The following is a 22,539-nucleotide window of genomic DNA, read 5'->3' on the forward strand; positions in this document are numbered from 1 at the left end:
TTACAAATTCATTACCTTGCGGTTCGACAGGATAAATGATTTGCCCGCATCCTTGGTTCTATAGTTATCTGACAGCAACTGATATTGACCCCAGATATAGCAATTTAAATGTTAAAAATATAACTCTAATTTGTATTTTGATAAATTAAAAAAAAAAAATTGTACAAATTATGTAAATAAAAAGTTAATCACATTGAAAATGTTTTTTTTTTTTTAATTCAATTTATCTAAAATACCAGAAATAGCAATGCCAGAAGGAGGAAACTTCCAGGCAAAATATGCTGTACTATGTGTGTTTCAGGCATAGGAATTGGAGATCACAAAATACTTGAATGCCGCTCAACCACAGTTGTCCTACTGGCTTTTGGATTACAAAGGAGTCTTTCTGTAAGTCAAGTAAAAATGCTGGAACAAAGATGAATTGCAGTTTTTCTCGCGATCTGAATTCCAAGTTTCTCAGAATGCCAAAGTCAAAAGGAATATGGATATCATTAGCCAACCAATATACGATTTTTGCTCATCCCCAAAATTATGCAACATAAATTTATCGAAATGAAACGCGTATATTTGGTTTTTGCTTTGCGTCTATAATTAAACAAGAATTTTACATTAAAACAAAGAACAACAATAAAATTTATATACATGACAAATGTGCAAATTATATAACAACAAATAAGTAAAATAAAATTTACAATTCAAATTCAGTTAGTTTTCTGTATCTCATTGCGTATCACAAAAGAAGCTTCGTTCGCTCTTAGCCAGTTCTGTTAGTACGGTCAATTTGCAGGGTATATATGTAAGCCAATGTCCAGGGAAAATGCTAGAAAAGTGTTTGAAAAAAGTAATTTAATATAAGATACGGCAAATGAATCAAAATAAATATTATATAACTCTTAGATATAACTAGAGCATAGTACAGGGTATCTCAGTGTCGTTCACTGTTTAGCTGCCACACATGGCTATAATTAGGCTACTTTAGGCAGTCAACGTGAAACTTTTTAAGCATTATTCAGCTCGGTTGCCCATTAAAAGTTTCGCCTGGCCACGCACAAGGACCCTCTCGAATAACACACATACGCAACGTTGCCAGCCAGGAGCACTGTGGCTGCTGTCAAACGCTGCAACTGGCATGTGGCGTGTGGTGTGTGGTGTGTGGCGTGTGGCGAGTGGCATGTGGTACATTTTATGACCGTTAGCCAAATAATGTCAATACGCAGCAGCATTTTTGCCAATTTAATGACTTCCGCTTTTTATTGACTTTTGTACTTGATTTTAGCCAAGTTGAGGTAAAGAAAAGCAAATGAAGATTAAGGAATAATTGACTAAGGGATACCCATTAAATAATTATTGGCATTTATGTATTGTAGATCGAGAAGAGAGATATTTTATACATTTTTATACAGACAAACACAACTCTAAAATAACTAAAAAATGTATTAATAAATCAGGTAAATTTTTTTCATTGTCTAAATTGATGTAGATATACAATAAACAATATAAGTAATATTTATCTTTAAAATATATATGAATATATGTCAAAGAAACTACAAATTGATAATAAATTAGGATTAAATAATTTTTTTCCCATTATCTAAATTGTTGAAGGTATACTATAAAACATATTATATATTTATAATGTTTAAAAATATATTTAAAAGGCATTAAAAATGAAAAGAAATATTACGTCAATTAAGCTAAAAAAAAATTGTATTTTTTTTTTTACGTTAAAAAAATGTCTTGTATTAAAAATATTTAGTATATAAAAATATATAATTCCAAATTGATCAGACTACCCTCGTTTAAAATACCTAAATGCTCTTATATTTATAGACTGTTATTTGTGTGCATTTAAAATACCCCACAGCACGCTCTTCATATTTATAGGGTATCTATGTAATTTTTATTAGCATTTTTATTGGTATACGGAAATGCGTATGGGTCATGCCGTTGCTGCTGCCTTGTTGTGCTTGTTGTTGTAAAGCAATTTCAGCCTGCATTAACGTAAATGACATCAGGCATTATTGCGTCGCTCGTCTGATTACAAGAGTGGATCATATCTAAATCGAAATATTGTCAAAGCAATCAGGTAAATGCAACCGAACAAATGACACTTAATATGCCACGCAGGCCAGCGCATGGGGTATATCAATTATGAATATGACTTGGAGGCATGAGCAATTCATATATGTATGTATATATGTATTGGTGTATTATATTAGTATATATAATATTTGTAGTTCAATGGTTGCGTTTAGCCAATAAATCAAGCTCGAGGTCGATAATCATTTATTTAACAGCTGATACTAGAGCGTATAAGCACAAATACAAATACAAATACATATTCGTGTGTGTGTGTGTATGTGTGTGTGTCACTTGTCTTATATTGTACATGAGAGGAAATGAAAATTGTTTGGCATTTTCGTTAACTGCTGCCTGCCGCTCACCTGTTGAGGCAAACATTGCTGACATTTTCAATAAATGCTATTCTCGGTCTTGTTGCTGTTATTTTTAGGGTCAGTCAGGTGGGCTGTAGCTCAGGTGTATTGTTGCTCTGTTGTGCTCAGTGAGCGCCTTTGCCCCCCTTTTGTATACAGTTTGTCGCTTGGCTTCTGGCTGTTTATATGCCTTTTGTTGTTTTCTATGCTTAAAGTTCATTTCGTTTTCTTTCTTTTTTTTTTTGGTCTTTACTCATGTTGTTTGTTATTGTTGGTGGTGGTGTTGCCCGGCAGCAGCACAAGCAGCAGCAGATGACGTCATCTGCCGCCGCTGGGCTGTGATTGTTGTTGCCCCAAACTGCGAATCATAGTTGGCGTCATGTGGCTGTCTAGCAACGAGTAACGGGCAACGAGACACGCATAACGCCCGTTGCGATGGTAGTTAACATTGTTACTGTTGCTAATGATACAAAGTGTTATACCCTGCATTATGTGTGTGCCATTAGAGAGAGGGAATATCGAACTAAAGTACATTTATTGTGCAGATCATGTAGGAGATGTCTTTTTGGGAACTTTTCATAGGACTCAGCATGTATGTGATTTATGTGCACTGTTAGCGATATACCCTGCAATATAGTGCTGGCGAATGGATGTATAGGACTAATGCATATATTTTAAATATGAATAGATTGAGTCTTTTGCAGACGCTTTCCAAATATTATAAATTTATTTACCATTGTTAACAATTAATCTGAGTAAGGGACGAAAAACTTGATTTTGGGATAGTTAGAATGCAATGAGGTATAAAGGTATGACAAGCCGAAGGCCCCAATTGTTAGTGCTTAAGTTTTAAGTTAGTTTTAATTTTATAAAAATTATAATCTCTAATAAACATGTGATATAAAAAAAAGTCGAATTATGTGTTCTAATAGAGCAATTTAAAAATAGTATATCAAATAAAAGTATATGTATATATATAGTAGTATATATGTATATCTAGTAGAACAGTTTCGTATCTACACAGCAATTGTTATACGGCACATAAATTAAGCTGTTAACTATCTCTAATTATTATAGTTATTCAACCATATGCTATATCATTTATGTTATTAGATCCAATAATTATGATGTATGACAGTTTCTTCTATTGTCATATAACAGCTATACTAATGGCTCAATTAAAGTAACGCTTCCATTCCAAATCATTCCATTCCATTCACTTTAATGCATATCTCTTTTGTCTATCCGCATAATAGAGAGCCCCACCAGCTAGAAGTTAAATCATACCCTTCGCCATTTTAGGCACAATATTGTTATGGTTATTCGAGCAGTTCTAGTTGTTGTTGATTATAGTGGCTTTCGGGTTTTTAGTGTTTTAATTCGCATGTTCGGCTAACACGCAAACCTAGTTGGTGGTCGCTTATCAAAAACCATAGATTTTTTAGTTCCGATTCCGCAGGAGCTGTGAGTGTTTTTATTCAGTTTGTGGTTTTCTTTTGGCATACAATTTGATAGGAGCAGCTGGGTTTTTAACGAGCGCTCATTGTGAATGGATCAGAATATTTAGATATTCAGCTGTGATAAATATATCCCATTGCAAGCGACAGAATTTCGCAGTTGATAAACAAATCATGAAAGTTTTTCTTTTTTTTTCACACAGCTGTTGGCCAGATGAAGCCATTCGAATTTATGATTAAACATGATGATATATACTACATATATATGCACGTTTATATGTATGTGTATATATATTTGCGTGTAGAAATTTACACAATGTTTTTAGCCCGCAAAACTTTTTGGCCAACAAATTTTGTTGTTTGGGATAAAAGTGAATTTCCACTTGCTCAAGTCAAGTGCGACGCAAATGAGTTTCCCTCGAGCTGCTTCTTCCTCGTTTTTGGCTTTGAATAATTCATGCCGCATTTTGTTGCCATTTAGATTGTGGACGCATACAGCTGTTGCCGAGACGCTTCAATTTATTGGACTTTTTCTGCTTTTCACAATTCACTTGACTATGCTAAATTATTGGGGCACAAATTGCTTTACAATTTCGTGCGTGCAACACAATTTCGAGAGGGGAGGGGCAAGTAAAGAGATCAGACTGTGCAACTGCAGCACAGCATACAAAGAGGGCACGAAAAAGAATAGCGTGCAAAGGGCAATTAAAGAGCGACTGTAAGGTAAGGCGAGCAGTGTGACTAAGCGGCGTATACGTAATGTAAAGGTGAGAGCAATGCGCTGCCACACGGCGTATACGTATTGTGAATTACCGTGATTTCTTTTCTGCTCGAAGGGGCAATAATTCACACAGTCAGCGAGGAGAATACAAAAAAGAGAAGAAAACGAGTTTAATCAAAGGCAATCAAGGCAGCTGAAACCAAGTCAACTGAAACGCTCTGTTGCAGTTGTATGAAAACACAAATCAAACGCGATTAAATAAGAAAATCGATTTTCTATGAATGAGAACTAGAAATGAAATCTGCTTTCACTGTTCACTGAGTTGGCATGGCTTGGCCGGTTATTATATTTTTAATCAAGCTCGAAAATAAATCACTATTAAATTTAGGAAATTTGCTGTGAATATCATTAAAGACTGTTAAAAGCTAGGCATATTAAAGGAGTTTTGATAGGATTACTGGCACGTTTTAATTGCAGACAGAATTTTAAAATTCATTTTAAGCAACTTTGTAAATATGTAAAAGTTTTGCTGGGCAAATGTGGCATATAAAAAACCTTTTTAAAAATCATATAAAAACTGTTGCATCAATGTTATTTCTATACATAAAAAAGTGTACATCTCCTGTAAAAGCATCTTAAAGTTTTTATGAATATAGAGGGATATCATATAAGTAGTTGAAACATAAAAAGCTTTCAGCAAAGCCTTTTTGGGTAATCATGCAAATTTAATAAATTGCGGATAAAGTGTTGGGAAATCCAAGCATGTCATAATAAATCAGCATAATGAAGTTGCATAAACAATGTTGCTTAGCGCCTAAGCCGACATTTAACACACTCACACACACACTGCCACACTGCCACACATCTATCAAGCTGAGCTCAACTTTTATGATAAGCTCTTGATAAGCTGCCAAAACAAAAACAAAACTTGACACGACTTTATTCGAAATTTCTGGCAGTGTAGCTGTGCTCTGCGCGCTAATCACCCATCAAATCATTCCATTTATGACATGCCACAAGCTGCACACTTAAGCCAGGGCCATAAAAGTCCATTCCATGAATGCGAAAGCAGAATCGGTGCATTGTTGATCAACTGCAGGCGGCTGGCGTTAATTACTGCGGGTCACTCATGAAAATTGATGCTTTAATTAGATGAAAGTGAAGAGACCATAATGGAGGGGCAGAGTGGGGGATAGAGTGAGAGACAGTGAGAGAGAGAGGGAGAGTGAGTGAGTGAGTGAGTGATAATCAGAGTGCGGGCTAACTGCACAGCTTTTGGCCTTGGCTCCGATTCTAATTAACTCTTTGCTCTTTGTAGCTGAAATGTCACGGCAAGTAATTAAAACTTTTGCACAAAAACACAAAACAGCTGAGTGGCATGTGGCAAGGTGGTAAGTATCATGTTGCAGCAGCATAACAAATGTGCTCTGGCTGGCAGCTGGCAGATGAAGCGACAAATAAATACGTCTCTCTCTCTCCCTCTCTCTCTCTTTTGGTCTCTTGCATTTCATGTTGCTGCCACATTATTTGGGTGGCAGCTGCCACCTGCCTTTAAATGAAGCAAGACACAATGCCGATGTCCACTGCTGTTGGCATTCGCAGTTTACATAAAATCTCATGTAGCCAATTTACGAATAGGACTGCAAATTTCAATCAGGCGACGTCTGCTTTGGCCAGATCTTGCGGCATGCTGCGGCACACAGCGGGACAGCAACTGTGGGGCAGCAGACTTATGACAAGTCGAGGCCACAGGCGGCGGCGACAGACACGCCCCTTCACGCCCAGCCGCACGTCGCGGCAGCTGAGATGCTGACAAGTCAAATGGGCGTCTAATTGGGAGGCAGCTTCAAGCGGCAAAGAGAAAGAGAGACAGAGGGAGAGACAGAGAGATACAGCTAAATGTTGTCGTCCAACTAATGCCACAATTTATCAGCGGCAAAGACCGCGCAGCAATAATTAAAAAGAGAAAAAAAATTTAGAATCAAATGACACGCGACAGCCAAGAAAACTTAGAGCAGAAAGAGAGAAGAGAGCGGGAGAGTTCGGGATAGTTCGGGTGGAGAGGAGGCTCCGGGTATTTGTAAGCAATTGTATATTAGCCACAAGTGAAATTCATAAGCAAATGTCAGGCGGCACGTAAGCTGTGGCATGTGCCGCAGCTCTGCTAACATGCATACACTATACATGTGTGTGTGTGTGTGTGTGTGTGTGTGTTTGGCGGAAGTGCTGCGGCATGCTAAGGCGCCATAACCCCATGACGAATAATATCCGTGTGACTGTGCGTGGAATCGCCAGAGCGGCTAACCCATTGAAAAACATGAAAAAAGGCGAGCGAGGAGAGATTAAAAAGTATTTACAATGGTGAAAACAAAAGCAGGACACAAAGTAATCAATTCAGCTAAAGCAAGAAGCAACAATCCCATGCAAATGTATATAATGTTAGTCTTTGCCTCTTACTCTCTCTATTTTCTGCCGTCTTTAAGTTTCTCTACTTTATCTCCTTTCTGTTTCTGGGTTTTTCTCTGTTGCTTCTCGCTCTCACGTCTTATATCGTTTTTTATCGGAGCTCCTCCGTCAGTAGCTGTTGCCTTTTCTATCCTTTATCTCTCTTCGTCTATTCTTCACGCACTTTCTTCTTATTTATTCATCGTTTTCTTTCTTCTCTCCTTCACTATGGATCTTCATTTATCTTTCTCTTCGGCTCTATGTTCAGTCTATATATATGTATCTCTCTTTCTCTGCATCTTGAACTTTCTCACTTTTCTCATCTCTCGTCTACATGTTTTATTCACTTCCTTTTTAGTGCCACATTTATTTATCTCTTTCTCTGCACATTCCACACACATTTCTTCTCAATTCCTATTCCTTTTCTAACATTTGCTTATTTTACAAAATGTGAAGCCCCTCTCGTTCCACAAATTTATGCGCCAACTAATTTTTGCCCGCACAGTGCATAAAAATAGCTCACAGTAATAGCTTGGCTCTGGCTCTGGCTCTAGCTCTGGCTGTAGCTGCGGCTGCGACTGTGGCCATAGCATGCTAAACATGCCCCACTCTCGAGTAGGGCTCAAAGCTGCGAGCTTAGCTGGCTCCGAGCAAGCCGGGGCCACGTGTGGAAGCGAGTCAAGCGAGTGCCTGAAGGATAACGCATTACAGCTTGCCACCACTTTAAGCTGCTTTAAATATTCGCATACACAAACAGCTGCTGTTGCAGCGGCAGGGGCGGGGGTAGGTGGCAGAGGGCAAGCGATGAACCCGTTACCTTTACTAGGCTCCTCCACTGTGTCAACATCTTTCTATCAATTTTGGCAAAAGCGGAAAACCATTTTTCATAAGCCCTCAAAGTGAATACGTGTGTGTGTGTGTGTGTGAGTGTATTTTTATTTTACTTATTACTTACGCATGTTTAGTGGCCAAGCGTTAGCGTGTGTGAGTATATAAGAGTGAGTGCGTGTGTGCTCACAGGCACGCGACTCGGCACCAATACAAATGAACTATAATTTTTGAGGATTTCGTGATGGATGGGCGCCTCAGTTGCTTGCGCGTTGATTCGTTTGTTGCTGGTTACATCGACACATTTCGGAGGCGCCGCCGCCTGATGCTGCTGCCGCAACTCCTGTGTTTTTTCTGTCTTTTTTCACTTGTAAAAACAAGCTTTGATTTGCTTTCAGCTTCATTCACTGCACATTACACTTTACACACACATTCTCACACACTCTGGCACTAATTGCAGTAGCTGCCCTTTTATCCTGCAGCTTTGGAACACACGCGAGATGAATTGAATGGCGCTTGGACTGAGCCCTATTTAGGCTGCGTAAGTCGCATGTAGAGCACAAAAGGCGCGCTCTTCACTTCGCTTTGCTTGGCAAACGCTCCGTTTTGCCGTGTTGCTGCGTCCGGCAACGTGGAGAGTTTTTGCGCAACTGAATTTCCGCTGAGAGCTTTTTGTCGCTCGCAGTAGGTCGGAAAGCTCACGAAATTTTGTGTGTTGCGCTCAGCGCAGCGACAATTGAGTGTTGTCGTAGTAGTAGTAGTAGGCCTCGTTGAGTTGTTATTTTTGTTTTCGTTTTGGATTTTTTTTTTTGTGGGTGTCCATTGTGGGCGGCTCCTGTAAACAGGATAATAAATTGGCGGCTCAATAGGATGAGATAAAGCTCATACACTTCAAGTAGCCAAATAAATAGCTCTGTTTGCTGTGTGTGTACATATTATCGAATGTAACAAATGGCAGTGGCAATGTGTCTAAATTTTTATTTAATACGCATCTGTTATCATTCTATTTGCACTAACACCTGTCTAACCTGTGCTTAAATGTGCGTACTCTTTCAAGCAGCCACTTGAGCTTTGTGGCGGCGCCACTGCTTTGTGCATTCCACTCAGCCCAAGGGCTCTGCTCTGCTGCTCTACTGCTATGCTCTAACCGCGCTCTAATTCCCGCCGAGTGTAAATGTACCCAACTTCAAGCGACTCAAAGTTTACAGTTATATCCTTCCAGCAAGCTCTACTTAAAATAGCTAGTCGGCCTCTCTTTCGTGCTGCTCTGTGCTGAGCGCTGAGCGCAGCTCGTGCTCTTCGTTGCGCTGTGCTCTTCTGATAACGGCATTCGGCAATTACCGATCGTCTAGGCTCCCGGTGGCTCAGCGCTCGGCTAGTGCTGCCTTGGTCAGTCACACGGGAGTTGTGCAACCGTTCGTTAGGTCTATTTGCCAGTCGATTGCTTCAGTGCCTTTTGCAAAATCATCTATACAAATTTTTGTTAAGAAAATAATTTAAGTATAACGGCTGTCACGCATGTTTTAAAAAAGAGCGGCAAAAGGGAACGCCGAAAAATTCGCTGGAAAGAAGTAAAAGCTTTAACAAGTGCAAGAGAAAAGAAACACCGGTAAGTCCATGCTGTAATCGGCTGTGCGCTTTGTTAGGCTATTTCTTGTACGCCATTTAATCTACGGCAACCGTTATCTCAGTGTGTAGGCGGGCGAGAGGAGCGCAATAGAGGACAACTCTGATGTTGGAGTTCAAGCACTCTCTCTTCCACTCTCTGTCTGTCTCTCTCTGTCAACGTCGCAGTTAGTTTTTGCACTTTTCGCAATTTCTACTTTCGTTCTGACTGCATTGTTGCCTTACATTCCCATGCAGCTATCTCTTTCCCGCTTTGCCATCTAAATGCCTAGATCCATGTGTGCTTGACTACGTATGTGTGTGAGTATGAGTGACTTTGCGTTTGTATATGCGTGTGCAGTCGTTGCTTTTGCATACAGTTTTCGATACACTTTGATCCCGCCAATACATTTTGATAATTTTATTATATTTGTTATTTAATTTGTTTTTTTTTTTTATTCTTTTTTCATTAATTTTTTTTCGCACTTTTTTTCGTGTTGGACGATGCAATAAGCGCTATAAATATCAAATTAAACGCCATGCATATGTAAATGTTTATAATAAATATTTGTATTTGGAAATGATTTAGGCTCGAAATGCGCCAAATGCGAAATTGTTTCGTTAAGCATGCGAGCGAAATTTCGCAGATTAGAAATGAGTCTGTAGCACCGATGAACTATTAATATTTACCTATTATTCACACTAATTAACAGATTAGCTTAGCTATGAGTAGGCTTTACCCTATAATATATGTAGACTGTGAAAGGGTATACTCTTTTAGTCATTAAATGTGGCGCACTTTATAAAGCATATCGCTCTCTATATATAGAGCTATAGTTGCACCGCAAGAGTATTCCAATATTTACCACTCAGTAGCACTACTATTTTCATGGACACATGTTTATGCAGGAGAGATTTTATCTTCATTATATTTACTATATATTTCTAAAGTATCTCATATATTTAGAATATATTAACTATATATTAAGAGTATTCTATAATCACATTTCACTTATCACCAAGCTGGAGCCAACTATTCAGAGCATTCCCGGCTTTAGAACAAAGTTCAATTTGTTATACACATACAAGTCTAAATATATATATATATTACTTAATTTGTTTTGATTTTTGTTGTTAGTCACTGAGCCGGAAAGCTGAAGATCTCTACAGCTATTGATAGCTCCCATTAGTTTTGCCAGACAGCCAACAAATACAAAAACAAATATACAATAAAAGCAATAAATTTCTTTCTCTTTTTTTTTCCATTATTTGCATTTAAGTGTATGAAAAGTGCGATGCGACACGATGCTGCTGGCTGATAATGCGAATAGAAATATGAATATGAATATTCAATATATAGCGCATTGGCCATGAGCTGAGAGACGCGATGTCAGACGGTGTCAGTTATACCTACCTATTTACTTATAGAGGTAGTACGGGTCGCTCTTGGGGTTGTCAGCATCCAATCACGCCGCAAATGCTGTCACAGCTCGAATTGAATCATTTAGGATTAGCACAAATAGTTATATTATAGATGTATATGAAATGATATGTTTGTGTGTATGTATGTATATGAACACATGTATTAATGAGAGTTAAATGTCTCGAGGATGTCGCATAGAAGGATTAAAAGTAAATATGTTACAGTACAGCTTCGAATGGTAGGACATTTATGTATATCATTAAGAAATACCGATATTGGTAGGGCAGGATGAGAGATGAGACAAAGTTGTCAAGACTAAATATTGAAACAGATATATAGAGATATATAGATTATATATATCAGATCAGATCTATAGCTCAGAAATATATATGTAAAATAAAGCAGGAATCAAAACTCTTCAAAATATTTATTGAGCTTATAGCAGCATTGCGTACTCGCCTATTGACAATGCTCATTGAATGAATTGAAAGGCCCCCTGGGAGAGTATTTATTACATACACTTAATATATTTATAATATATAATTAAATAAAATATGTCATTAATCATAGCAAGCCGAGCAGAGCAGAGCAGAAGCAGCATCCGCAGCATGGCACAGGAGACAACGATGGGGGTTAAAGATCAGCATACGCAGCACGATGTGATCGGTGATGATGAAGTCAGCGAACTGCAGCGACCGCCCAGCTTCTATCAGAAGGTGCGTGAGCAGGTGGAACGATTTGCCAGCACTCGACTGGGTCAGTTCGTTATTGAGAGGGCCGATCGTGGCTTGAAGCTGATCGAAGATACAACCAAATGGAGTTTGCCGCAGGGTAAGAATTAGCTAAGCAGTTAGTAAAGAGATCAACTAGATTTTAATCTACTCCTCTCACTCTCTCTCTCTTTCTCCTCTTCTCTCCCTAGATAAGAACTCGAGCTCCGCTGTGCTGGAACGTCCTTTGCCCTGGGCTCCATTCTTACTGCTGATCATTGTGCTGCGCCTGGTGCGCATCTGGCTGTCAGTTGGTGCCTTGATGATAGGCAATGGACCCGTGACGCCAACGGATATGATATACTTTATACAAACGCGTCGCCGCAAGCTGCGCGCCATTCGCGTCCATGGCCTGAGGACTATGCGCAATAGGCAGCAGGAGTCCTCGAGCAGAGCGAGCAGCAACAGCTACGCTGAAAAGCTCAGCCAATGGGTCTCACGTGCCATCTGTCGACCAGGTGTGCAGCGCGCCAATACCGGCAGACTCTTCAATTCACGTGCCATGGCAACGAACACGCAACAGGTAAGAGAGAAGGGGTGCAACTCTCTGAAATGTTGAGCTCATAAAATTCTAATTCCATTCAGAGTAACCAGAAGAATGAAAGCGTCGCTAAGCGTCCGCGTGATGACGACTTAAATCCCGATCATAATTTAACTATTGATGAGATGCTCTCTAAATATGCCAATGAGAACTCCGAGGATGATTCGGACTTCGTGCCGAATGCCGAGGATGAGAACACGACCAGCGGCACCAGTAGCGAGAGCGAAAGTGAATCCAACAGCAGCGAGCAGATCAGCAGCACCGAGGAGCAAGAGCAGGCAGATCAGGTAGATCAGATATAAAGAATATTTTGATAGAGCTTTAAGTAACTCTCTCTCTCTCTCTCTCTCTCTCTCTCTCTCGCTAGCACAAGGAGAACATCAAACCTAATAAAGCCACTGCAAATAATGTGCAGAAGCCGAAGGAACCACAGGCCACGCTCAATGGCAATGGCAAAGGCAAGGGCAACGGCAATGGCAATGAAAGGGAACCGATGGAAGTTGGTAATGGATATTGAACTTCGTCTCTAGCTCTCTGTTGTTTAGTACACCCACACACACATACACGCACACCCTCACAACTGCACACACACACATATACACACTCACACACACGCAAAGTCAACAGACAGACCCCCTTCAGCATATATAGACACAACTAAGTCTAAGTCCTAGTTTAATAGCAAGTATCGATTAACGATTTAAGTCTAAGAATTTTTTTGAAGTTTTCTTTTTGATAGTTGAAACGATAAACTGAAATACATAATAATAATAATAATTGTGCCCCGAAACAAGCTCTTCATTTGCCTAACCCAGAACCCTGCCCTGACATACCCTATCTTTCTACTCACATTTAGCTGCCCTGAAGGAGGAGCAATGGAAGTCCTCGCCCGGACACTTGAGCGCCGCCTTGCTGAACACGCGACTGTACAATAATACAGCAGCTGCAGGTAATTTCAAGCATCCCCAATCTTGGATTTTGGGTTAACATTTTAAACTTTAGTATTTTGCTTTTGTTTTTGTTATTCTGTGCATGTGTTCAAACACAATAGCCAACACTGAGTCCACGAGCAGCAACAGCTCCCACACTGATACTGAACCCAATGAACCTGATCCTGTGCCTGATTCCATTAACATCAACTCCAGTTCCCACTCCGACTCGAACTCCAATTCCAATTCGAGCTCCAACTCCAATTCGAACTCCAACTCCAGCACGAACTCCGATACGGATAGCAGCAGCACAAGTACCGTCTGCCCCCAGCAGCAACAAGACACCGATACCTCCCACTCAGCTGATCCTCATGTGGCTGATCCCACTGAGATTACAGCTCAACCCACTGTAGAGACTCAAGCCACAAAGATCCCAACGCCTGTCAACCCAGATCCATCCACTGCAGAGATATTAAAACCTGCCAGTCCAGCTCAATCCACTAAGATCCCAACGCTCGTCATGCCAGATTATCCGACCTTGTTGCCCGCCCATCTAGATCAATCCGCTGAGAGTGTAGATCAATCCACCATTGAGACCCTAACGCCTGCCACCTCCTCTGAAGATATTTTCTATAGTCCGATTGGTTCGTTTAATTAGTCGCTTCCAATTCATAGTGTAATATATATATTCAATATTTCACAGGTTCGCCCGACACCTTCAATTCCGACTTTGTCAGCCAGTCTGTGTTGCGTAATGTCATTATCAATGCGGTCCCCAGTGAGTACTTAGTAGTTCCTCCCCACATCAATTTGCTAATCAATTACCCCAATAATTGACTCCTCTTTCACACACACACACACACACAGCCCACTCGACGCCCAACTCTGAGCTAGACGAAATACATTCAGCTGGCTCCGATTTGGAGGAGGCAACCAGGCAGTGCATTGCTCTCGCCCATTCCCTCGAGCAACAGGATACGCCGCCCTCAGCCAAGCAGCCCCCACTCAAGCAACCACAGCAACAGCAGCAGCAGCAGCAGCAACAGCAGCAACGGCACTACAACCATCCTCATCAGCGTTATCGCGGACGCAATCGACGCTAAGCGAATATAGCTCCATATAGCCTAGCCTATACCTCAATATCCTCTACCCTAAATCCTTGTTCTTAAATAGTTTCTTTACTTACTTCCCATATTGTTAGCCTTATACAGAAAGTAAACATCAAGAACTTACCACAGCTTTGTCATCAATTCTTTAATCAGAGTGCGGCTCGAATTTGAACCGTATGTCCCCACGTGGGGAGAGGATGATTGTGCTTTCATACTGCAGCGGCGTCTCTGCCAGCCAGCTGACCTTGTAGCGCCGCAGCAGCCGAGCCAGCAGCGTCTCAATTTCCAGCTCAGCGATGCGTTTGCCTATGCATGTGCGTGGTCCAAAGCCAAAGGGTAAATAAACGAACGGGTTCCGATTACGTGCCTCCGGACACACCTTCGTCTCCACATTTATGTCCGATTTGAGCCAACGCTCGGGCACAAATTGCGCACTGCTCGCAAAGTATTCGTCGCTATTGGAGAGCTCCAGTACGCCCATGAGAATGCCCGTGCCGCGCGGTACACGATAGCCGGATAGCACCAGATCCTTGGTGGCAATGCGAAAGTTGCCCGGCGTTATGGACGTAATCCTCAGACCCTCTTTGATGCAGGCGCGCAGATAGGGCAGATTTTTGGTATTCTCCAAGGTCAAAGCATCATCGGGGCTGGGCAAAGTCCGCTGCAGCTCGCGATGCAGCTGTGCTTGCTTCTCGGGATTACAAGCGAGATGATAGAGAATGGTCACAAAGGCTGAAGAGGTCTGCAATTGGAGTTGTATTACAAGGAATATCTAATTAAGATAACAAACTCAATTCGCACCGTATCTATGCCAGCCATTAGCATATCCATGGCCATGACCACAGCCACCTGTTTATTGATAGCCAACAGCTGCTGTAGAACGCATTTATTATCCGGTTGCTCTTCATGCTTGAATCGCTCGATAGCCGCCTCTATATAGTTAGTCGTAATTTCAGTGATATGATCGTAGGTCTTAAGGAACTTTTTAAACTCCGGCGTCTTGTAATACGGCCAAACCGATGGCTGTAAATCGTACTTGAAGCTATAGTTGAAGAAGTCCGTCATATGCTCTGCAAAGCGTGAGGCATTCGCATCGGGCTGATCGCTCAGTAAACCCATGCGAGTATTTAGAGCCACAAAACTAATCGCCTCAAAGGCCCAACTCTTGAGCTGCTCATGAAAGTCAGCGTTCAGGGTGTGCGTTGATGGATCACGTAAAGTTTCCAATCTAGAAGCGAAATACAAATATTAAATGGAGAGCTAGACTTGAATTAGTTTACCAACTTCTCTATAAACTCCTTGGAAATTTGATCGATTTGCGGCAGATTCTGTCTGACATTTTGCACTTTCATCAACACCGGATTCACCTTATTTCGAAATTCTGCCCAGGATTTGCCTTGTCTATATGCGAAAGGGAAAATATATGAATATCATATCAATGTTTTATTTTAAATAATGCTCACTCGGATACTAGCCCCCCAATGCCGCCAAAAACATCTGGGCGAACCACTTTGCGATAATAGGTAAAGGTCTCTAGACCTATGCGTATAGGCCACAAGCCTTCATTTCTGTAGGTAACCTCAAAGTCTTTGGGGTTGTAGGTGAACACAACGTCAGTTTTTCCCATCAAGCCGGGCAGACGATATATATCGCCGTACCACTCACGCATGCGACGATTCATTTGTACGAGGTTCGTGTTGTGTAGTTTACCTAAAATAAGCACATGAAAGTGAAATTTGAAATATTTCATATAAGAACTCTTACCGCCTGGCAGAAAGTAGGATAGTAGACGTAAAGCACTTGGCCCCGGCAGGTCTGAATAGTCTTTCGCCTTCATCCATTCCTCATCGCTGCGTATTGGCGTTGTTTCCAACAGTTCCTCCCAATGGTTCTGTATTGCAGTAAATTTCCAAGCGGGTCTGATTGTTTGTTTTCAAAGCTTACTCAAGCACTCTCTCTCAATCTCAATCTCACTCTCACTCATCTACATATCCATTCACGCGCTCTTTTCGATTCACACTCTCTTTGGCACTCAGCTGTTACTCACCTGCTGCTGCGGCTGCGACTGCTGCTGAAGCGCACTGCCCACACTAAAAAGCCGCCCCCTGATCAGCTGGCTCTTATTGCCTAGCTGTTTAATGGTCAGTCTGGACTTCCACATATTAAATGCACTTAGAAAAGAATTCTAAACAAGTTTAGATTACTATATAGTATTCAAAAACAATTGTTCAATATCCGCAACTTTCGTAAATATCACAAACAAACCGCACACCAGCGCAAGCAAGCTAAAACTGAATGTTTCATTAAGCTTTGTGCTTAAATTGCGCATAATTTTTTCTCCCTATGCGGAAGCTTTTCGCAAAAAAACTTTGGTATTGGTTTGTGTATTGGCTAAAATTCTGTGCAAATATATTAACCCGCTGCCAGGCAATACGTAATAAGCTATGTATGTAAGTGTTTCAAGTTTCGGTTTCGAAGCTGTCTTTGTGGTTTGTGTATTGACTAATTCCTTATACACTTGAGCAGGCAGCGATTTGTGAGTGGTTTGAATATTAGCTAATGCCTTAACCCCTGGCCTGGTAGCGTGTGCAAAAATGCCCATTCACATACATTTTGGCAATTTTTTTTTAATACATTTATTCATTGCATGCGTAAAATTTAATTCTTTATTTATTTCTTTTTGTAATTTTAAAATGTTGATTTCTGTTAAATTGTCACACAAATTGAATAATATCGTTTGTTTATTGAATGATCGTTTGCGGTTTGCTGATATGTTTCGTATCGTAACGTATGTTCTTTATGTCATATACATTGAAAATTTGAATAAGAGTCAAGAGAGTTGAAAGTTTAAGAAATATACATAGTTGTTTTCTTTGCTTTTGTTTTAAGGTACATTATAGATTAGCTTTGTTGTTTATCTTTTTCTTTTTTTCATGTAAATACACATACATATTTAAATTTTTAAGTAGACAATAATACATCAGTATATATATATACATAGATATATATCAATGTCGATTGGAGGCTTTAGAGTTGAGTTAAACATTTGATATTTATGTACTATGGTATTTAATTGGCATAGTTCAAAGGATAAAGGTTAACTTCATATACATCAACTATATGTATATGTTGTTTATATATAGATACTAAATTCAGCACACAAAAACAAATTTCGGTATTTTACTGGTATTTTGTTTCGGTTTCTCTTTCTTTTGGTTTTGTTGTATAAAAATATAACAAATTATAAACGTTGTTCGTTGTTCGCTGCTACCTATATGTATATATGGTTGATTGGTATTTGTTGTTGGTATTTTTTGTGGTATTATTTGAAACGTAAGTAATTGAGAAAACATTCTGCGGAGGACCTTCAGTCTTGTTCTTTTTTGTTATACATATATTTTTTGACTTGATATTGCTTACTTGATTTCATTGGAAATTATTTTTGCTTTTTCATAGAATAGATTTAGTATTATTTAAGGTGTTTTCAACTCCTCTGAATTGTGTGTATTTGTGTGTGTATGTGTGTGTATGTGTGTGTATGTATTTGTGTTTGGATTGTTTTGAACAATTCTAGAAGTCTATAGAGTGTGTCTGTGTATGTGTCTCTATGTGTGCTTGGCTGCGTTTTCTGTGCTGAAGATCCCTTAAAAACTAGCACTTAAATGTATTGAAACTAACTAAACATAGAATTAACTTAAAAATTAAACCGTTACGTTGGGTCATTATAGTAGATGATTATTATTAGTTATATTACAAATACACCCATAAATATATATGTATATATATGTATATGTATGGATAGTATTTTCATTAGCTTAATTTAAATTGCTCACATTGAGTTGATATGCATTAAGTATTTTTTTGGTATTTTTCACAATTAGTTTCGAAAGTACATGAAAATGTATGTATGTATATGATATATATGTAGATATATCTTAAACTGTTTACAGTATGTAATTTTTTTAGTTTTTTTTTTTTTTATAATGTATATATATATATCTTTTTAGTCTAAATAATTACAAATAAACTTTTGCTAAAAAATTTTGTTTTAAAAAATCCTAAAATTTTATTACATTGGTGCATAGTATATATACGTATATATATTTTTTCAGGCAGTGCATTTAACTAGTTAAATTTGTCTAAGGACTTGATATGTTTTTTTTTTTTTTTTTTTAATTTTTATTTTGTTTAGGTATGTTTGTTTAAAGCTAAAAAACTAGTTGACAAATTTGACTCAATGGATTTTGCTGCTAAATAATATGCATAACAATTAACAAATCGAATACAAACTTAAGCAACTAGTTCATATAATATTCATTAATATACTATATAATTATATTATATTTATAAATATTTTGTATATATAAATAATGTCTTATTTTGTAGAATCTTTAGCATTTCGCTGATATGTTTTGAGTTCATGGTTGATTTTTCATCTTCTTTTGATATGTTACGTTTGACTAATTATATATATATATACGATATACATATATATATGGATATACTTAAGGTTGAGTAGCTCCGATATGTTTGCGATTTAGCTATGTATAATTGATATATTAAATTAGCTTATTTTTTTTTTCTTTTCTGCACACTTTTAAATCAGCCGACAGTTTTTTTTTTTTCTTTTCTAAATAAATTTTTTAGTTTTTTGAAATAAATTTCAAATTAATTTGCATTTTGTTTAACGCTTAGTTTCTATAAAATCACATTTAGTTGCTTAAATAAATTAATCCATACACACTCTATCTCTCTCACACACACACATGCATACGCTTCAGCTCTCTACAGCTTTCTCTCTCTCTCTCTCTCTTTCTCTTTCCGTTTTTGTCTCGCCCTTGGACAGCTCCCATACATCATGTAGATATTGCTTTAATATATTATTTTTTCCATTTCCAATGCATTTTCATGCTTTGCTGCGTCTCATTCCCTCACACTCACTGCCTGTCTCTCTCCCTCTCTCTCTCTCTCTCTCTCTCTGTTTGCGCTGCTGAAAATCTGCGTTTGGTGCTTCTTTTTTTCGCATAAAGCATTTTCGTGGGCGCCGAAGTTCGCATAATTGAACTGTCAGCCTGGTTGGCATGCAGCCAGACAGAGACGCAGAGAGACAGAGAGGAGGAGGCGAGCGAGAGGGAAGGATGCTGCCCTGCTGCGTGTCCCAGCTACTGCACGCACAGCATATATATATATATTTTCTTTTTTGCTGTATTTCTTTTTTGGTTTATAATTAAAGTGCAGTCCGGAAAATGTTGTTTGGTGTTTCCCATTTCAATTTCCATTTCCATTTCGTTTCAGTCCATGTTTCTCCGTATTCAGTTACTCCTCCGGCCAGCCAAGATCCTCGCCAACCAGCTCATAGAACCGCTGATTGTATTCGGCAAAGAATTTGCGTAAACGCGACACCACCACCGGATTCACATGCGGATGCTTGCGTCCCTTGGTCTCGCGCAGGCAACGATCGCCATTATCGTAGCGCAGGCAGTAGAAACCCTTTGTCTCATTGAAATAGAAGTGTTCGCTGCGCACGCGATGCTCAATGCCTGCATAAATCATAGAAAGAATATATAGTATATATGACTAAACATATGTGGATAAATGTAGTTACCTAGAAATGCCTCGATGCGCTTCAGCTGAGAGAGCGGATCCTCGATCAAACGATCGCCATTGACCACCAGCAGCTGCTCGCGCGGAAACACCTCCAGCCAGCGATGCAAGTGCACATGATACATGGAGATGCTCAGGGGGCGATAGGCCTCGTTGACAGTGCCATTCGGGAATATGGCCAGCTCCTCAAAGGATCTAAAAATAAAGCAATTAACAGTATAAATCATATTAAAGTCATCTCTCCCTCTCTCTCTCTCTCTCTCTCTCTCTCTCTCTCTCTCTGTCTCTACTTACTTTGCCGCCAACTGCGCTGCACTGGGCGTGGTGGTGGGCGTGCTCATTGTTGTTGCAGCCCCTGGAGCCGCACGTCTTTTAGCTCCGCTTGCTGTTCTCAGCTTGGTTTCCTTAGCGCCTGCACCGCTGCCCAGGGCATTGTCATAGGGGCCATGGGCCGACTGCAGCTTGGCATAGAGCGAGGCTCCTGCCGTAGGCGGCATCTTGGCACCGTAGCCCGAGCCAGGTGCATTGCTCTCGGCCAGCGGCAATATCGCTGTGGCCGCATGACTACGCAACTGTGTGTAGTCCGAGATGGCTCGGGTCACCGGCTCACGCACAATCAAGAGCAATTTGATGCTAGCATTCATGGCACGCACACGTTCTGGCACCTGTAAAATACCAGAGAGAAAACAATATATTAATACTCCAATTGCTGATACTTTAAGCTGAATACTTATATATGTATATACTCTATATATACATATATTGTATATTTTATATATCTATATATCGCGCATAATGCCAAGTTATGTTGGGGTGCAGTTAAGCGACTAATGAATTTACAGGCAGCCAACAAACAGCCTCCACTCTGTGCGCCGAGAACAATAAAATTTAAACGGAAAACATGGCCGAAGCATATCGTCGTCGATGCCACAGCGCAGGCATTGAGGCGCTCAGATATATGCACGAATATATTATACATACATAATTGATAGACATATGCAATATCCTAGAGTAAACAGTTTTAATAAACATTGAGAAAATCATTAAAGTCAGTCCAGTAAATTAGTAGTAAAATAGTAGTAGAATAGTAGCAGAATAGTAGTTAAGTAGTGGTAGTAAAAGATTAGTAGTAGTAGTAGTAGTACAGTGATAGTAGTAGTAGAATAGCAGTACAGTAGTAGTACTAGCAGTAGAATAGTAGTACAGCAGTAGTCGATAAGTAGTAGAATAGTAGTAGAGTAGGAGTAGAATGGTAGTACAGCAGTAGTCGATAGTAGTAGCACAGCAGAAGTCAATTAATAGTAAAATAGTAGTATATTAATAGTAGAATAGTAGTAGAGTAGAATAGTAATTGACTAGTTGAGCTAGTGAAAGTAGAGTATTAATAATAGAGAAAGAGCAATTCAGTAGTGGTAGAATATTAGTAGAGAAGGGGCAGACTAGATAGATAGAATAGTAGTATAGACGAAGCACTAGTATTAGCATTTAGTATCAACATTAGTATGTAGTAGAATACATCATATTGAATTCTACATAAAGTTCTCTAACTAATCGAGCATAGCCCACCAACTCAGCGCTATGTGTGCACAGAGTATTAATTAAATAACCAACGAGCCAAGCTAAATAAAGTTAATCAATTTCAATGTGGGGGGCAGGGGGCGCCGTGTGGTGGAGGAGCTGTTGTTGTCCATGAAGTATGCAACAAGTGCAAGCGACGTGAAAAATTTCATCTAGATGAACCAGAAAAACCGACCGCATCGGCCTTTTGTTGAAACTCTGCCAACACACACACATACACACACACACAAAAGGAACAAACGGCTATATAAACTATATGCATATACAAATAAATATTTGTATACATGTAAAAATATATAAATATATATATATATATATGTGTGTGTGTGTGTTTGTCTGTATGCATGCAATTTATAAAGTAGCCCGGGTAAATGTAAATATTAGCGCTTTCATGTCTGCACAACTCCAACTCGACTCGCTGTCTGCCTACCTGCCCTACCTCTTACTACTCCTCATCCTGCCTGTCTCTCTCGCTCACTCACTCACTCATTCCCATGCTGTGTGAAAGCGCAAGCACACCGTTGGGATCTGCATTATTTATGGACGCGTGGCTAATTTTGTACTGCAAATGCGACGAGTAACTTTAAATTTAAATAAAATACAATTATCTAGAGCGAGAGCGAGAGAGAGAGAGAAAGAGAGAGCGTGCTTGGACACCGCATCATTCTCAAAGGACAGCTAACAGTCAGTTTATATTTCACTCTATATATCTCTCTATCAGCTTCTCTCCTCTCTCTCTCTCTCTCTCTCTCGCTATCTTGCCCCCAGAGCGTATGCCAATAAATATTAATCATGGCATTAATGAAGATTTAACAAATGGAACGGAATGGAATGGAACATAGAATGAGCTTATACACAAGAACAGTTGCAAACTGCCAACTGTAAACTGCAAGCCAGCTGCAAATTGAAAGCATAAACTGAATGAATTATTGCATTGCCATGACACCAGCCAAATCCCAGTTTCCCAGCAACGGCGACCACCCAACGCCAACCACCCACCCGCCGGTTGCCCTGGCTATCAGCTCTACCCCGCTCTCCCAGCTGAAGGCTTCAATTTCACTGACACATGGAACATCCGGCTCGACCAGCAAATT

General features: G+C 39.6%; 3 protein-coding genes across 6 annotated transcripts in view; 1 reads left to right on the plus strand and 2 right to left on the minus strand.

Moving 5' to 3' along the window:
• Positions 1-628: 628 nt before the first annotated feature.
• On the minus strand, positions 629-16,553 carry LOC6579283 (cytochrome P450 12b1, mitochondrial). 2 transcript variants are annotated; one of them, XM_015163569.3, is made up of 7 exons: positions 16,311-16,553; positions 16,028-16,154; positions 15,727-15,973; positions 15,548-15,664; positions 15,065-15,491; positions 14,388-15,005; positions 629-820 (listed from the first exon to the last, which is right to left on the minus strand). In XM_015163569.3, the coding sequence occupies exons 1-6, from the start codon at positions 16,422-16,424 to the stop codon at positions 14,409-14,411; spliced, it is 1,629 nt and encodes a 542-aa protein (XP_015019055.1). In that variant the 5' UTR covers positions 16,425-16,553; the 3' UTR covers positions 629-820; positions 14,388-14,408. The 2 variants fall into 2 exon arrangements, with proteins under 2 accessions (XP_015019055.1, XP_032586291.1); XM_032730400.2 differs by lacking the exon at positions 629-820 and having other exon boundaries at positions 14,384-15,005.
• On the plus strand, positions 9,263-14,386 carry LOC6579282 (flocculation protein FLO11). Of its 3 annotated transcripts, XM_002005142.4 has the most exons (9): positions 9,263-9,495; positions 11,485-11,745; positions 11,837-12,207; positions 12,270-12,512; positions 12,593-12,728; positions 13,082-13,174; positions 13,277-13,798; positions 13,858-13,932; positions 14,022-14,386. In XM_002005142.4, the coding sequence occupies exons 2-9, from the start codon at positions 11,523-11,525 to the stop codon at positions 14,255-14,257; spliced, it is 1,899 nt and encodes a 632-aa protein (XP_002005178.1). In that variant the 5' UTR covers positions 9,263-9,495; positions 11,485-11,522; the 3' UTR covers positions 14,258-14,386. The 3 variants fall into 3 exon arrangements, with proteins under 3 accessions (XP_002005178.1, XP_015019056.1, XP_015019057.1); XM_015163570.3 differs by lacking the exon at positions 13,277-13,798 and having other exon boundaries at positions 9,265-9,495; XM_015163571.3 differs by lacking the exons at positions 13,858-13,932; positions 14,022-14,386 and having other exon boundaries at positions 9,265-9,495; positions 13,228-13,365.
• Positions 16,554-18,418: 1,865 nt separating the features above from the next.
• The window catches only part of LOC6579284, a 54,933-nt gene continuing 50,812 nt past the window's right edge, over positions 18,419-22,539 (minus strand). Inside the window, exons 6-8 of the mRNA XM_032730802.2 lie at positions 20,162-20,532; positions 19,869-20,062; positions 18,419-19,803 (exon numbers count right to left, since the gene is read on the minus strand). Coding sequence (XP_032586693.1) covers positions 19,580-19,803; positions 19,869-20,062; positions 20,162-20,532 — 789 coding nt within the window. The 3' untranslated portion in view covers positions 18,419-19,579. The remainder of the gene's footprint in view (positions 19,804-19,868; positions 20,063-20,161; positions 20,533-22,539) is intronic.

The sequence above is a fragment of the Drosophila mojavensis genome, unplaced genomic scaffold, assembly GCF_018153725.1.
Source record: "Drosophila mojavensis isolate 15081-1352.22 unplaced genomic scaffold, ASM1815372v1 contig_80, whole genome shotgun sequence".
Taxonomy (NCBI): domain Eukaryota; kingdom Metazoa; phylum Arthropoda; class Insecta; order Diptera; family Drosophilidae; genus Drosophila; species Drosophila mojavensis.

Bases quoted from the DNA above. Each gene is read 5' to 3' on its own strand.
- LOC6579283 (XM_015163569.3), bottom strand. From the start codon at position 16,424: ATGTGGAAGTCCAGACTGACCATTAAACAGCTAGGCAATAAGAGCCAG. The intron at 16,155-16,310 runs GTGAGTAACAGC...ACTGCAATACAG, and splicing joins AGTCGCAGCCGCAGCAGCAG to AACCATTGGGAGGAACTGTT. The intron at 15,492-15,547 runs GTTGGTAAACTA...TTTCGCTTCTAG, and splicing joins TCCAAGGAGTTTATAGAGAA to ATTGGAAACTTTACGTGATC.
- LOC6579282 (XM_002005142.4), top strand. From the start codon at position 11,523: ATGGCACAGGAGACAACGATGGGGGTTAAAGATCAGCATACGCAGCAC. The intron at 13,175-13,276 runs GTAATTTCAAGC...CAAACACAATAG, and splicing joins CAATAATACAGCAGCTGCAG to CCAACACTGAGTCCACGAGC. The intron at 13,799-13,857 runs GTTCGTTTAATT...AATATTTCACAG, and splicing joins TATTTTCTATAGTCCGATTG to GTTCGCCCGACACCTTCAAT.